The 16,289-nt window shown below is 35.2% G+C and overlaps 3 protein-coding genes across 7 annotated transcripts in view; 1 reads left to right on the forward strand and 2 right to left on the reverse strand.

Moving 5' to 3' along the window:
• Positions 1 to 2,760: 2,760 nt before the first annotated feature.
• LOC107657799 (sialic acid-binding Ig-like lectin 12) lies at positions 2,761 to 6,166 on the reverse strand. The gene is made up of 8 exons (XM_016446043.1): positions 6,122 to 6,166; positions 5,858 to 5,926; positions 5,388 to 5,753; positions 3,998 to 4,315; positions 3,637 to 3,897; positions 3,393 to 3,474; positions 3,145 to 3,196; positions 2,761 to 2,967 (listed from the first exon to the last, which is right to left on the reverse strand). The coding sequence occupies exons 1-8, from the start codon at positions 6,138 to 6,140 to the stop codon at positions 2,761 to 2,763; spliced, it is 1,374 nt and encodes a 457-aa protein (XP_016301529.1). The 5' UTR covers positions 6,141 to 6,166.
• A 597-nt stretch (positions 6,167 to 6,763) lies between these two features.
• On the reverse strand, positions 6,764 to 11,552 carry LOC107657837 (flap endonuclease 1). Of its 4 annotated transcripts, none has more exons than XM_016446103.1 (12): positions 11,469 to 11,552; positions 11,114 to 11,221; positions 10,899 to 11,001; positions 10,646 to 10,748; positions 9,846 to 9,909; positions 9,658 to 9,767; positions 9,422 to 9,558; positions 9,269 to 9,335; positions 9,023 to 9,154; positions 7,878 to 8,029; positions 7,119 to 7,233; positions 6,764 to 6,973 (listed from the first exon to the last, which is right to left on the reverse strand). In XM_016446103.1, the coding sequence occupies exons 2-12, from the start codon at positions 11,193 to 11,195 to the stop codon at positions 6,896 to 6,898; spliced, it is 1,143 nt and encodes a 380-aa protein (XP_016301589.1). In that variant the 5' UTR covers positions 11,196 to 11,221; positions 11,469 to 11,552; the 3' UTR covers positions 6,764 to 6,895. The 4 variants fall into 4 exon arrangements, with proteins under 4 accessions (XP_016301589.1, XP_016301590.1, XP_016301591.1 ...); XM_016446104.1 differs by having other exon boundaries at positions 11,114 to 11,206; positions 11,469 to 11,492; XM_016446105.1 differs by lacking the exon at positions 11,469 to 11,552 and adding an exon at positions 11,319 to 11,421.
• A 427-nt stretch (positions 11,553 to 11,979) lies between these two features.
• Positions 11,980 to 16,289, forward strand: part of LOC107657835 (transmembrane 9 superfamily member 1-like) — a 9,317-nt gene continuing 5,007 nt past the window's right edge. The window contains exons 1-5 of one of the 2 annotated variants that reach the window (XM_016446101.1): positions 11,980 to 12,056; positions 13,139 to 13,359; positions 13,483 to 13,614; positions 14,000 to 14,122; positions 15,352 to 15,704. In XM_016446101.1, the coding sequence (XP_016301587.1) occupies positions 13,147 to 13,359; positions 13,483 to 13,614; positions 14,000 to 14,122; positions 15,352 to 15,704 (821 nt within the window). In that variant the 5' untranslated portion in view covers positions 11,980 to 12,056; positions 13,139 to 13,146. Of the gene's footprint in view, positions 12,057 to 12,258; positions 12,401 to 13,138; positions 13,360 to 13,482; positions 13,615 to 13,999; positions 14,123 to 15,351; positions 15,705 to 16,289 lie in introns of those variants that run through there. The other variant, XM_016446100.1, reaches the window with a different exon arrangement.

The raw sequence follows: 16,289 nt of genomic DNA on the forward strand, positions 1-16,289 counted from the left end.
TATGTGTACAACTGTACAAAGATGCTGATTAGAATCTTTGAGATAGGTTCAAAAGTATCTCAAATTGTCACTACCGAAATATTTGGTGGAGTTTTGGTAGTGACATCTTTGTGTTTTTGGGGTGTTATCCCATAAAATTGTCACTACCGGAACAGTCACAACCGAAACATGTCATCATTGTTTCGGTAGTGACAAAAGGGAACACATAATCCTCATATTTGGGGGAAATAAACAAAATTTTAGTACAGTTATGCGTTTTTTTTTTTTTTTTGTATTTTATTATTTTTTAGTAGTGTTTTAGTATGCAGGTTAAAATTCTGTAATGTGATGTGGTCGCTACCAAAGCATTACTGTCAGCAAAAATGTGCACTCACTACCGAAACATGGGATGTTTTGTCAAAAATAAAGTATACTGAATTATCAACTAAGATGTTATGAACTTAGTTTTTGGTTCAATGTATATTCAAACTAATGAATCCTTAACTTTGAAATCAGTATTATCAACTTTTTGCCTTTTACAAAGAAAAACTGGTGGTCCCACTTTATATTAAGTGGCCTTAACTACTATGTACCTACATCAAATAATAAGTACAATGTACTTATTGTGTTCATATTGTATTGCAAAACACTTTTGCTGCTATTGAGGTGGGATATGGGTAAGGTTAGGGACAGGTTTAGTGGTTTGGGTATAGGTTTAAGGGTGGGTTAAGGTGTAAGGGATGGGTCAACAGTGTAATTATAAATGTAATTACAGAAATTAATTACATGCAGGCATTTTTTTAAATTATAAGTACAATGTAAAAGCATGTATGTACACAATAAGTGCATTGTACCAAATGATTAATTTAAATGTAAGTACATAGTAGTTAAGGCCACTTAATATAAAGTGGGACCAAAATTGGATTCAAAATACAACAAATCTCATAAATTACACTTGAAATATTGTTAAAAATGCAATTGTTATTGATTTAGCTCTGATTTAGCTCAATATAACCCTTCTAATTAAATTATTATTACTGTTTTTGTGACAAATTTGTGGAGAGGACAAATATTCCAAAACTTTCTGAAAATACAATATGAGAATTAACTGTGCAATTACTAGAAATGTGTACCTTGGATATTATACAATTTGCATACATATAAATTTTTTGGAAAAATACATTTTTTCCCAACGTTTCCAACTCTGTCTTTGGACCAATTCTGTAGAATGGCCCATATTTTGGTGGGATACTTGATTGTTTTTCTGAATTGAGTTTACTTGCATAAGCCACTTTTAGTGTGACATTATGCTCAGTAATGTTCCAATGTGCTGTAAAAGAAAAGATTCATCTTTTTGTTTCAAGTTTAAAGTGTTTATTGATATAGTGCAACAACAATACAATTTTGACAGGTTACTAACATTTGTAACTCATTAAAAAATGGTTCACAGGTGTTCAATTTACATTAAGATTCACTTTTAGACATTATTAACGTTTATGTAACGTTATGTACGAGTATCTTGCATCACCCTGAAGGGGGTTATTCTGCGATAACAATCGGCGGGATGTACATTATCCCGCTTATTACATGGCTACTTGCCACATAAGTAAATAATTAGACACAAAATATTTATTTGAGTTGAAATATTTGAACGCAAAGTTTTCATGAAGAAAGCAGTTGCGAGCAAACGGCAAGTTCAAACTAGATGGACATTTAAGGGAAACGGTGCAGTCATAGCACTTATTACACATTTCACCACATAAATAATTATGGCGATAAAAAAATATTGATTTAAGACAAAACTGTTTTAAAATCTTACCAGTTTGTTAGTTGTGTTATAATCCATTACAGTGTACAAAACAATCGTCGCAAAATGGCAGCAGCTATGTTTGTATGAAACGAGAGAGTGAGTCCACGATACCAGGATAACAATAAAATAATTGTACACAATATTGAATTGATATCATATTTTATTACCTAACCAAACGCAAAGCTTCCACGAAAAAAAACTGTTCCTAGCAAGAGTACAGCGCCAACTTCAGTTACCCGGATGAGCCTGTGTTATCAGCTTTTACCGGTTGTTATCGAGGGATAACATACCTCAGAATTTCGCAACTGAACAATCAGAATCAAGTATTCCACAGAGGCGTGTAATAAAACTCATTAATAAATGGTTCACAAGTGTTCACTTTACATTAAGGTGCACTTTTAGACATTATTAACATTATAACTCATTAATAAATGGTTCACAGGTGTTCACTTTTCATTAAGGTTAACAAGTAACTAATATTGGAATTAAAATTGTCATTATTAATATCTCATGAAGTCATGGTTGTACTTTTATGTCCCCTATCAGTTTTTAATCATTACTGTGGACACACATCATGAACTTTTGCTGCGTATCATGGCTGAGATACGAGGGTAGGTTCTGGTAAGAAAAGGGACACAAGTCATGAGATATAAATTAGAAAAACATAAATATAACACACTTCAGTGTCTCACTGCATCATGAAATAAATCAGGAATCTGGGTTTGAGTGAAAATAGTATGAATAAATATATTTATTAAGCATTTATAACATGTGAGTTAAAAATGGTTCACTATTTGGCAGGTATTGCATTAAAATCACCATTTTTTTTATTTATGCATTAATAACTGCTTATCAATGATTTATAATGCATTTGTAAATGACTTATTAGTCATTTATAAACACCTTTATAAACCCTATATAAAGGGAACCTTTATGTAAAGTGTAAGCCAATTCACTGTTTATAATATAAACTAATCCTTCCCTGAACCACAGACCTCGGCATATATTGTTTCTTGTCCAGAGATCTTCTCTGTGGTGCTTTTGGTTTGGGGAGTGGAGAAGTCAATCTCTCCATAGTGGATCATGTCATTCTCATCCTTTGGCATCTCTAGCTCTTCACCCATCACAAAAGCTCTATTAGCATAAATAGAGTTGACCTGCACATGTTTTTCCTGACCCTGAAAGAGAAAAATAATACATGGCGTTTCTGTGGATCCATTGTCTTTGGTTTTTGGTTTCTGTACATCATAAACCATTACAGTAAAATGCATGGTAGAGTATTGTTAGCTGCTTATTATAGCACTTCCTATTTGAAACCGCAAAAACGTGATCTGCTAGAAGAGTCTAGAACATACCTGATCTGAGACGTCAGTTTCCCTAATAATGGATGCCTTTACTCTTTGCACTCTGTATTAAAAGGAAATGCAGAAATCCATATAATACAAAACGGATCACCATATTGTAAACACCATGTTTTATGTATGTTTCAAATACATAATACAATACAAATACTGAAGGCTGTTTGCTCTTTTCCATGCAATTACAATGATTTGGACAATGGAGTTTCAAAAAAGGATCAAAAGCACCATCTAACTGTGCTTACCTTACAAAAATCGTTACCAGAAGAAATATAAACAGAAATGCTGCAATTCCTCCGACACAGCCAATGATTAAAGCCAATGATTCTAAGGAAGCAGAACCAGATTGAAACATTAAGTACAATTAGTTGGTTCAGTAGGCTGTGCACATAATGTAAAAATATAGTTCAGTCATAAAATTGGAGCTACCCATGATGATCATTACTTTTAGTGTCTGTACATATAATGGCACGTCTGTATTAATCTCACCTGCCACAATCAGCTGGAACTCTTCTGACATCTGATTACCATGTATGTTCTTTGCTGTGCAAAAGTACCAGCCCTCACTCCTCCTATTTACATTAAAGGTTAGTTGTTCTCCAAAATCCAGCTCTTTCTCCTGTCCACGTTTGTACCAAGTGTAGTTCATTTCATTTGGACTGGCTTTGCTTTTGCAGGTCAAAGTCACATTAGTGCCAACAGAGATTGAATCAGATGGATCAATGATGATGTGAGTTTCTTTTGGAGAAACTTTAAAGCAAAATAGAAACATCTGTAGGTAAACTGGACATCATATTACACATCTGAACATAAAGCTTATGAAAGAGCAAAATGACTCCAAATCTCTTACACAGGACTCTTAGCATCACGGTGGTCTCTGCAGTTGAGTCATTAGGCGTATTTCTTGGATATGTAGCAGTGCAGGAAATGTTCTTCTTGTGATCTTTGTATGAAGCTTTGAAGGTCATGTATGAAAACACTGACTGGGTTTTATCAGGTTTCTCCTGTAACTGTGTTGTAATGCGGGCAGATTCAGGGATGTTAGACCAGGATATTGTAGGAGGTTGTTTGGGACAGGGGGCTTCAGAAGAGCAGCTTAGATTTACTGTAGTTTCCTCCATCACTTCTTGCAGATCAGTGGGTGTAAGGATAGGAAGTTCCGGCACATCTACAGGGCAAAGAGTACACTGTATAAAACTCTATTAATAAATTAAATCTAATTGTTCTGCATGTTACATAATCACACCAGTAGGTGACAAAAAGTGGACAAAACAAAACAACAACAAAAAATTCCTTGGAGACATGTAATGGTTGATTCTTCAGTGGCTCCATTTGAAATAATTTTTTCTGTTGGAGTGAAAATAGGCAAAGTAACAGGTAAATACTGTCATTAAGAAGTTACTCAATATTAACTTCTACATTATTAAACTGTTGTATGAAAGCATTTTAATACAATCGCTTTATTGTATTATTTTAATTTAGCACAGTATTGGTGCATTATTTTGGAGCTAGTGTCACTACAGGTACATTTCACAAACTAATCTTCAATGTAATTGCAGCGGACTGTGGGCCAACTTTGCACATCTTTCGTAAAAAATATACTTCCTGTCAATCATTTCAGTAAATTACAGTAAAATTCTCCTTTGCTATTTTATTTTATTGTATTGTGTTGTATTTATTTATTATTATTTTTTTTTTATGCTAGAGGTGGCCTGTACCATGAAGCCGGTTTAGCTGGCTAGCGAGGTAAGTTTCAATTTAATTATGATAATAATTTTATATTATTTATATAATTATTATACCCTTAATCCACTACACGAGCCAGTTTAGTTTAATAATAATTAAGCTTTTATTTTAAATGAATCTAAATATATAAAGATATGCAATATAAATAAGTTTTAGAATCAATAGCTTTAAACATGACTACATATGAGCTTAGATTTTTTAAGTATTACACCTGTAATGTTTTCTTATAAGGCATTTTTGTAAAAGTTTAAAAGCTTAAATATCTTAATTTAACTGAAGCCTAGTCCTGGCTTAAGCTAAGCCCATTTGTGAAACCGGGCCAAGGCATTTTCCAGTCTAAAGTATGAGAATATATTTAATTGAGAGATGTGATAAAGGTTACCAGTTATTGAAGAACCCATGAAGTAGTCAATGAATCCAAGCTTACGAATCATAATCACTGAATAATTTTGATATCATAAAAAAGCAATATTTACAGTGGAGACCCCACTTACCCGAGACAGAAATGTAGATGGGAATGTCATATGTATACTTCCAGTTCTCTGGCTTCATTTCCACCCTGAAGTAGTAATTGTCTGTATGATTGTTCATGACATCATAGAAAACAGTGGTACATTCACGCTGACTAAGATTTCCAAGTATTTCTATATACTTAAATCCTTTTATGATGTTTGAAGTTCCATTGAAAACCACCAAACTCTCTGGATTGAGAAAAGCATGGTGCTTCTTTAGCCAAAAGCCAAATATAGTTTCTGTGTCCTTCAGTGTGTTCTCTGGTGCATCAAATGTACAAGGTATCTGCACACAAGAGCCACGCAGTGCATTTATTCTGCCAGGCAATTTTGCATCAAAACTAGTACCTGAAAACATAAAAATAAACAATGACCGTTTAGAATCTTGTTTACCCGTCTAGTGTAATACTAAAGCTGTATGTCATCTTTTTAATTAGATAGCACTGACTCACTTGGTTGCATATTAACTTGCACTGGTAAGAACAGAAAAACCATGAAAGAAAAGACAGGCATCCCAGGTGCTGTAGTTACAAACACAAACATGAAAACATTAGTTTTCAATCTACAAAGGTACTTCGCCTACAAAGGTATGGGTGCCATATTTTTATTTTTTTTGACACTTGTTATATTATCCGAATTATAAATTTTAATAGATTTCTGCATTAGATAAAGTTTGAAATGTGCTCAGAGACAATAAAATGATAGAAGTGTCTCACCTACAGCAGTACAGTCCATCGTTCATTCAGAGTAAAACAGAAGTCCAGCACGATTTCCGCACAGAACTGGATTTTTGTGAACCTAACTGCTTGTTTAGACAGTCGTGATGCAGAGGTTAACTATTTCCAGGACTTCCAACATGTGCTTTCAGCAGGTGAAGCATTTAACATTACCACACTAAAATCAACCAGTCACCAATGTCTGTAGAGCATGCATCTAAACTATCAAATTACCCATTTAAATGTATTTAAATCATCTTTGTACTTCAACACTATAATATCATGTAACATTGTTTCTAGCTTAGTCTGTTGTACTTCCTCATGCAAACCTGTTTACAAGCCTAACAGCAGGGAACAGATAAGCTTTAGTGTTACGTTAATGATTATTGTTCTAAAATAATGGAGTGTTGTAGCATAGTGGTTGGAGATCTGGGCAGATAACAAAAAGGTTATGGGTTTAACCTGCAGTAGGGCTGGGGACAAAAATATATTCATGCAATCAGCGATCCCTTAAAACCAGATAATTGCTCTGTCTAATCCAGACAGCATTTCTGCAATCAAACCAAATAAAAACAACACACACTCTGCTATGATTAAATAGTTATCTTTATTTAAGATAATACAGAAACAGAAAAAAGGGCATTTAAAACATTTTTCTCCCCATGTTCATTAAAATACTGAAAGCAAATGTTCTCGTTTTGCTCCTTAATATGAAATGACTTGACTGTTAAGGGCACTATTAGCTTTGAACTCCTCCTCTACCTGAAATTGCTTTCATTTACCCTTCTTGAATTTGCCTGGTGTAGCACTGGTCTTCTGCTTCTTTTTAGCAGATCCCTTTATTTCAGGCTCCTGTATAATTAAAAAAATGCCCTTTTTCTTAAAACAAATCAATCAAGCAATCACTCACTGAAATCCATGCATAGTTTACCATAAATATATATATATATATATACCAATATAGTTCTATAACAGTTAGGTTATTACTTCCTCCTACCTTACGCTTAGAGGAGATTGATCCGGTTACAGTAAAGAACGTGTCCAATCTGCCCTGGGTGCTCCCCTGTCTACTCTTCATGATCTTCTTACAGCCATTACGGATACGATCCTCACTGACAACACACAAATTCAACACATCTGAAAAACATATTCTGCTGCGGTGAGAACAAACAAGATAACATCCCTTCTATTTGTTCCATCTCACACCTCAAAGCACAACAGGTTTCCCTACCCGCTTTACCCAAAAATGTTGCTGCACAACCTTTGTGTACAAGCCAATTCATATCCATTTTAATATGGCATCCATCACAAGCTGCTTTTAATGCAACAAATTGTAGTTATTTAAACACATAAGTTATTTGTCTGTCCCTGTTTTTATATTATATACACGCGTTACAAAAATAAATAGGGATGTAACGATTCACTCAACTCACGATTCGATTCACGATTTTGATTTCACGATTCGTCACATATTTAAATCGATTTTCAACCGGCTCGAGGTTACATCCCTATAAATAAATAGTAAATTATGCATAATTACATGCAACTAAACCTAAACAAAACCTAATTCCATAGTAAGGACCTGTTGTTAATATTACTCCGTACATAATTGTGTAATTGCACTGTAATAATGAAGTGTAACATATTTATAAAGTATATTCTTTTATTTTAGATGGGCTTTTCTGACGTTAGTGGTTTCTGGTTTAAGTCTGGCAGGTTTTAGGAACAATCTTTGTTTGATTTGTTTGCTTTGTACCTGAACTGTTTCTCAGCACACATGAACTGAATCAGTCCATCCTCGTCAGGTTCGTTCCACTTCAGATCAACAGTGGTGCCATCTATGACCTCAGGCTCCAAGAAGAGACCCCGAGCCTCTTTATACAGCCAGTCCTCTGGAGCTGGGTGCTTCTGCAGCACAAAACAAGACAAATATCACATTGTAAAGCCTATTTAAAAGAAACGGCTATATTAATCTGAGCACACAAGTTTGTTCAGATAAGCATTGTGGCCAAGATGCAAAATTAAGTATGCTGTGTGTCATCGAACTTTTTACTGCAATGAAAAGTTTACCAATGTTTAATTTACAATGATTTTAAATTTAGATGTAAAGTTTTTTTCTCCCTCCAGAAATTCCTTCACCAAAAATGAGGAACAAAATAACTGGGTCTTCACAATGTTTGAGTTCTACTGGGCAGATTTATTATTCTTAACTAAAACTATTAAATACATTGTTAAATTAAATAAAGCTGAAATAAAATAAAATATAAATGTTTGATGAAAAACTCAAATTGGAAATGTTTCCTTGGCAACTAACAAATCAATTTATGTTGAAGCACTAAAATGAAAAACTGGAAATAAACAATACTAACCTGGAAAAAAACTAAAACTTGTATTTAAAAAATTACAAAAAAATAAATAAAGACAAAAGCACATAAAATTACTGGAAAAATGGAAATAAAAAAGCTTTAAAATTAAATATAAATATAAAATTAAAACTATTAATAACTCCAATATATAAATATTACTAACATAAACTGTTATTGAGAAACTGAGGCAGGATTATCACCTTTTTTACAAATAAAAATAAATACTGCTACATATTTCAATTATGCAAGAGACAGTCAAAAATTAAGTGCAAAATTAAATATATAATGAAAATAAATGATGATGGGCAACATTTTATGGCCAGCAAATAATCAATACACTTGCCCTGTGGCCAAATTAATTTTCTGACTAAGCAATCCACTGACCGCCACTAGAGGGCACAATTCAGCAAGTATGATCTTGGATGTGATTTGAAACGAGGCATCACTAATATGGGCAACATTTTGAATATGTCATGTCCTGCATTGTGACATTCAACAGTAAGTAAATACCTTTAAACTGTGTAAACAAACTTACATTTGGGTCAATATTCTCAAGGATCTCTTCAATAGAGCCGTGCTGTTTAATGAGGTCGATGGCCCTCTTGGGTCCGATTCCTTTTATAGTGCCACAGTAGTCACAGCCCAGTAGGATACACAGGTCAATGAACTGAGGAAGACGTTCAAACAGAAATAAACCGCAATTAGAAAGAACTGACACATCTAGAATAAGGCAGATATTTACATAAAAACAGATAAGACTGAAATAAAGCGAAGGTCTCACCTGTTGATGTGTCACACCCATTTCCTGTAGAATACGACTGAAATGAAACTCTTGGATAGGGAGCTTTCTAGGATAGAAAAAATAACCAGTTACTAATGCATGGCTAAACATCTCCATCATCAAAATACAGATATAAAGCGTATCCATACATACTTTGCTTCACTGGCTGTTAGATGCCTCAACAGGACTGTCGTTCCAAATGTCAGACCATCCATATCTTCTGTTGCTGTGGCATAAACCTTCCCTGATTTCACCAGAGCAGCACAGCTCGCCTCCGCCTCACATGGAGCCTTAACATGACAGGTATACAATTTTGCTTATATCCATGATAACATGTGCTTTTACTCGTATTATTTTATGTTGTTGACCGTCAGTGACTGTGGCAGTACCTCAATGTATGGGACACCCATTAGAGTAAGTAACTTCTTGCATTCCTCGTTGTGTTGTTTGGTAACCTTCACTAATCGCTTACTGAACTTGTCAATGTTTTCCTGTTCACCTGTGAGAAATCTTGGAATTAGGACCCATTTTAAAGATTTATTTTCAAAAAAGCATATAGTTTTGAACGTGTCTGTACCTGCTTCTTGAGCCTGAGCTAGAAGTTTCTCAGCCTCGGCTCGTCTCTCGCCTCTCTTCTCCAGCTGTAGGGGTTAAAATAAGAAGATATCTTAAAACAGAACGCAGAAAATGACCATCTGTTAGTTAACTAAGTTACCTCACCATATATGTTAAAAAAAAAGTATGTTTACGCAGCATTATATGGCTCTGTACTGTAAAATACTGTCAAATGGTTTTTGTATGTAAATTTAAATAATTTACAGAGAAAAACAGTAAAAGGACATTCCCATAAGCTCCCATAATAATTGTTTCTTCTTATTATTGCTATCTGTAATGTTCATTAGAATTTTTATTTCATTTTATGTCATTTAGTTAATGTTTAATGTTCATTTTAGTGTCACTGTCTCTGATACACAAGGTCATGTTTTATGGACAGGCCACTTATGACAAACTGATTCATCATGTGGCTTTCTATTACACCAACTGTATTATTATGGTGGTTATAAGTACAGTTTACGGTAAAAGGCAGATTTTGGTAGTTTAAGGAGCTTGGTATATTAACACTACATCACTAAATTAATCATATGGTTATAAGTTGCAAAGTATACAAGCACCAATATGCCATCCTGTAATACTGTAAATACTACTGCCTCGATATTTTTAAGGTGAATTTGTGGCATTTCTGCCCTTTTTTTTTTAAACTGTAAATGTAAAATGATATCCACTTAAGTTGTGAAGTAAGGAATACTGTTTCCAGGTCCAAGTCGTTGGTTATTCCAAATTGAGAATATTTCATTAGTGACTGTGTTTCTGACGCACCTCTCCTGACTTCAGCTGAGGGGGCTTTCCATCAAACACATAAACCGGCTTGATGCCACCCTCCAGCATTCGGATGGTCCTGTAGAACATGCCCATGAGGTGGCTGGGGAGTCAAGAAGGTTGCATAAATATTATGACCATGCAAATGTAAAGTGGCACAAGGTGAGAAGCTCAAAGTATATGCTTCAAACTCAATCAGCTTATCATGTTTCTTTGCAGACTTGGACAAATGATAATAGAAAACTCTACATACCTAGTGGTCTCTCCATCTTCATTCTGCAACACATTACCGTCCTGTCTGACCGCGATCAAAAACTGGTAGATGCACATGGACGCATCAATAGCAATTTTCCTTCCTGCATGCAAGTAAAATACATACTTTTAGATGCAAGTACTCACATATGCTATATTTGAGTTTCACTGTAACAATCATCCAAGAAATATTATTTAAATGATAGGAGGCCTTACCAAAGTAGTTTTTGATGTCCTGTTCCTTGATAGATGAAGGCGCGTGATCTGCAATGAGCTTTGCAAGTCCATGAATACCCATAGTGATGAACTGTTATTATCAGAAATCTGAAAGGATAGAAATAAATTATTAGATGCAATAAGTAAGTTTTGGCCAACACAGTTACTAGTAAATTAGTAAAGACAAACACGGAGCAGCTCATACATCAGTGTGAATAGTAAAGAACGAAGAAAAACAGGCTTCCAAAATAACGCTTAAAAACCCTCACGCGTGTGATAAAGCGGCTTATGTAATGCCGCATATCTGTACCAAAGGTTTACAAACTATAAAATGCAGAAATAAAATAAAACTTACCAATAAAATGTTTTCGCGTCTCGCTTTCAATCACACACACAAACACAACCGCGCCAGAAAGTGTTGTCAATTTCGCGCGGATTCTACTACAGGCATCAATAATCGAATTCCTGTGGCAGACGATGGAATCGATTTCTCAAAATTGTCTAGTTCAGACTTCACAAGGAAGAACAACAGAACGTGCAACTCGATCGATTAGTCAGGACTGGTAAGACATCAACGAGAGCGAAGGAATTTCCCGGTAATGCTCATCACCTCTTAAAACGCATGATAAACGATTTATTTGATTGAAACCACACTTAAAGCGGTGGAATAATGATGCAGAGACTCGTCGGAGCGGTGCAGGTGTTGCGCTGTAGCCCCGCCCACCCCGGAAGATCCCAATAAGGGTGTTTTTATTTTTTAAGGTGACGTGGATTCGCTGTGCGCCGCTGCTGATCTCGACCTTTCGGCTGTTTCATCGCCTAAAAGCAAAGATCGGATGTCTTCAATCACCAGCAATGTCCGGATATGATATTACACATACGAGAGTGCTGTTGACTGGATTTTGAAAAGAAAGAAGCGATTCTGAGGAAGCATCTGAAACAGGTCTGTTGCTTTTCTCTGATGCGGAAGTATTTCAAGCATATCTGCAGGCGAAGATGATTTATAGTGCCTTTAAATCAGAGTGCAGACCGATCGATTTGTATATAATTTGTTTATGTCTGAAAGATGCTAACTATATCTATTTATTTACCTTTCAAAACAATTTGAATTAACCTAGCTGAAGGCGTTGGAAAGATGGTCCCATTTTTGTATTAGGAGACTCAACAAAACCTGATTTCGGTAACACTTTATTTTACAGTGCACTTGTTGCACACGTTGTACTTTCTATAGTAATATCAGTTAATTATGCATGATTACAAGCAACTAAACCAAACCCCAACACTGTAGTAAGTACATGTTGTTAATTCATATAATTCAGTGCTTATTTATGGAATTGCATTGTAACGAGTCACCCTAACGCTATAATAATTATATAATTATGTAATTGTTATGTTGTTTCAGTGAAGCCTTATGTGTAGTTGATGCATAATATGCCCATTAACTTTTTTAATTTTTTTCAATATTCAAATTGATATAAATGTTTAAAATTGAAATCTTTAAATTAATATAAATGATTAAGAGAAAATGTTTTAGGTGCTGTGACCATTTTCGCATAAAGGGATGGTTCTTCCCAAAATTAAATCATGATTATATTTTCTACCTTCACATTTTTCAACACGTTTTAATTATTTAGAAATACAATATAATCACTACATATTATGAAGTCGTCATAATAATAATAATTAGCTATTTAAAAGCTTTATATGTCTAAGTTTTAATGTCTAACATGTAGTATATGCATAATGTCTATTCACTTTTTTTATCAAGATTCAAATTTATATGAATTCTAACTATTCTAATTACATTTATAAAAATGATGAAGAAAAAGGGATAGTTCATCCCAAAATTAAAAATCATGATTGTATTTTTCAATATTCCATGTAGTCACTAAAGATAGAGACTAGATGGAGTCTAGCATGTCAGACTGCAGGACCTGTCAACCACTTAAAGTAATTATGTAAATGTTTTTTTGTTGTTTGCATAGTTGCAGACCCCGTTTACAGTCTTGATTTGCCCACTGACAGGTGTTGTCATGACAGCAAGACTGGAATGTTCAGGCCCGTGTGTCGCTGGTCGATCCATGAGGCTCTGTGTGCTGATTCTGTGCTTGCTGCCTCGCTTTGGCTGGGCAGTCAGTTACAAACAAGGCGATCTGGTGATCCTGTACGTTAACAAAGTTGGTCCGTATCACAACCCCCAGGAAACCTATCACTATTACACCCTGCCAGTCTGTAGACCTAAAGAGGTGAGTGTGCACCGCACTATTCAGTCAGTGTGCTTGTTTTATGACCTTATGGTGCAATACAAGTCATTATGATATACTATTAGTGCAGATCTATCACCTTGTGGATGATTGACGTGTTTGCAGGTCCGTCATAAAGCCTTGAGTCTGGGAGAGGTGTTGGATGGAGACCGTATGGCTGAGTCTCTTTACAACATCCGTTTCAAGGAAAACACTGAGAGACAGATGCTGTGCAAGCTCACTCTCTCTGAGAAAGAGGTAGCAATGCGATCTTATTCACAAAAATTGCAAATGCGATTTTGTTTAGAGAAAGGATGCTTGGGATTTCATTTTGCTCATGTGTACATTGTAGTCTGTTTATTTGTGCTGTTGGAATGGGAAACCATTTGCATTTATGACAGGGATTATCCATCCTGCTCCAGCTCTGATTAAACATGGCTGAACCAGCTAGTCGAGGTTTTCAGGTTCATTTGAGAATGATAGTGATGGATGTGTTAGAGGCTTGGAAATAAACTCTGCAAAAACCAGATCTCCTCGGGCAGGATTTAGCACATTTTCATGTCATGAAAGAGGAAACGGCAGAGACTTAGGGAAATGGAATTGTTTCAGATGTGTCATACTTTATACATTTTTTAAACTACAGGTTGATCAGTTGCGAGAGGCGATCGAGGAGCTGTATTACTTCGAGTTTGTCCTAGATGACATTCCCATCTGGGGTTTCGTGGGATACATGGAAGAGAGTGGATTCCTACCTCACAGCCACAAGGTCTTTTTTCACTTTGGCACAAATATAAATATATGAATTTCATTACATTAGAGATGAATATATCAAAACAAGTGGTGTTTTATCAAAAACGTTGTTAGTTTAAAATATTAGATGCATACATTTATGTAGACTGCTGTTTAAAAGTTTGGTGTCAGTAAGGTTTTTCTTTCTTTTTGAAAGAAATTATTATTTTTATTCAGCAAGGATGCATTACATTGATGAAAAGTGACAGTAAAGGCATTAATAATGTTACAAAAATGTTCCATTTCAAATGAATTCTGCTTTTATGAACTTTCTGTTTATCAAAGAATCTTATGAAAAAATGTACCACGGTTTCCACAGAAATATTAAGCAGCACAACTGTTTTCAGCATTGATAATAATAAATGTTTCTCAAGCACCAAATCAGCATATTGGCATGATTTCTGAAGGATTATGTGACACTGAAGACTGGAGTAATAAATAAATAAATAAACATTTTAAGTACAAATATATAAAAATAGAAAACAGTTATTTTAAATTGTAATAATATTTCACAATGTTACTGTTTTACTGTATTTTTGATCAAATAAATCTTGGTGAGCATAAGAGACTTTTTTTCAAAAGCAGTAAAAAATCATAGTAGTGTATATTAGAGATTATAAAATATTAAATATGTACAATAAGAACTTTTTGGGGCTGCTGTATACTGTTTGACTGTTTTGATATTTGCTAATTTATTGAATAAAGCATGATTCTCTTCATCCCAGTGTTATTTTAGTATCAATTAGTTACACTTACAGGTTTTGTTAATAGTTTGAGTTAATTTTTTATTAATTAATATTTTTTATTATATATGTTATTTATATATGGTAAACTACATAAAAATGAGAAATGTTTCCATGGGAACTAGCTAAATTAAGATAAGTTTTATGTTTTTTCAAGTAACAAATAATAATAATTTGTATTTATATGGCACCTTTCCAACACCCAAGGTCGCTTTACAGAGACAAATAAGGAACAGAGCCAAATAAACATCAACATCAAAGCACAATACACAAGGGCTGTAAGTAATATACAGAGGTCGCTTACAAAGTTAGGTTAGAGATACAACAACGAGGGATTCAAATAAATAATATATCAAATATTTTACAAATATTCTAATCAAATATATACACATTTTTATTGGTTTTAATTTTAGTTTTAGTGAACTACAATAGCCCTGCTTCATTCACTATTTTTGTACAACAGGTGGGGTTGTGGACACACTTGGATTTCAATATAGAGTACAACGGCGACTCTGTGATCTTCGCCAACGTGTCTGTGAAGGACGTGAAGCCGGAGCCATTAGAGGAAGGCGGGGGAGGGGCAGGCCATGGTGTCGGCAGCGGTGGTCTGACGGTCACTCATACCTACAGCGTGCGCTGGTTTGAGAGTACGTTGCCCCATTCGCGCAGGGCGGAGCGCCTTAGAGACTATTCCTTCTTTCCTAAGACTCTGGAAATCCACTGGCTGTCCATCATCAACTCACTAGTGCTGGTGGTGCTGCTGCTGGGCTTCGTCATCATCATTCTCATGAGGGTGCTGAAGAACGACTTCGCCAGGTGAGGATTTTTGATTGGTATTTGTTGGGTTGTGGAATGGCTGAGCAGTGTGGTATGATTTTCCAACAAACTCTGACGTAATCTGACCTGTGGCCACGAACCGTTGCCATGACGATGAGGCAAGCCTGCAGTAGGTGCTGGGCGTGCTTAGCAAATTATCCTAAATGGCAGGTTTCTGGACGAACCAAAACTGATTAGGGACCACCCGAGCTAAATTTTGAAAGCTTTGTAAATCTTCCGACTGCAGTTCTCTGCATAAATTCAAGTAGGCGCCCCATCTTCCCCGTAGCAGCAACCACGGCTTCACCCACAACCTCTTTCGTTTTATTCGCCATTTTTTCAGATGAAGAATGACATGCAAAGACATTTATAACAGGAACATTTTAATTGGTTACTGGATCATCCATTTTTTTCTCCCAGTCATACTTACTTCACTTTCTCTTGACACAAAGTTTGTCGGTGTCTGTTGGGGCAGTGTGCCCTGTTGAAAAAACCAGCATATGCTGGTTAGGTATGTTTTGATGCTGGTTTAAGCTGGTCCTTTGCTGGTCCTTTGCTGGTTTAAGCTGGTCCTTTGCTGGTTTA

Source organism: Sinocyclocheilus anshuiensis, unplaced genomic scaffold (genome assembly GCF_001515605.1).
Source record: "Sinocyclocheilus anshuiensis isolate Anshui unplaced genomic scaffold, SAMN03320099.WGS_v1.1 scaffold7, whole genome shotgun sequence".
Taxonomy (NCBI): Eukaryota; Metazoa; Chordata; class Actinopteri; order Cypriniformes; family Cyprinidae; genus Sinocyclocheilus; species Sinocyclocheilus anshuiensis.

Excerpts from the sequence above, each read along its gene's own strand:
- LOC107657799 (XM_016446043.1), bottom strand. Across the intron at positions 4,316-5,387 it reads CATCTACATTTCTGTCTCGG|ATGTGCCGGAACTTCCTATC; the intron begins GTAAGTGGGGTC and ends TTTGCCCTGTAG. Across the intron at positions 3,475-3,636 it reads GTTCCAGCTGATTGTGGCAG|AATCATTGGCTTTAATCATT; the intron begins GTGAGATTAATA and ends CTGCTTCCTTAG.
- LOC107657837 (XM_016446102.1), bottom strand. Across the intron at positions 10,749-10,898 it reads GAAGATGGAGAGACCACTAG|CCACCTCATGGGCATGTTCT; the intron begins GTATGTAGAGTT and ends TTGACTCCCCAG. Across the intron at positions 9,768-9,845 it reads AGCTCAGGCTCAAGAAGCAG|GTGAACAGGAAAACATTGAC; the intron begins GTACAGACACGT and ends GATTTCTCACAG.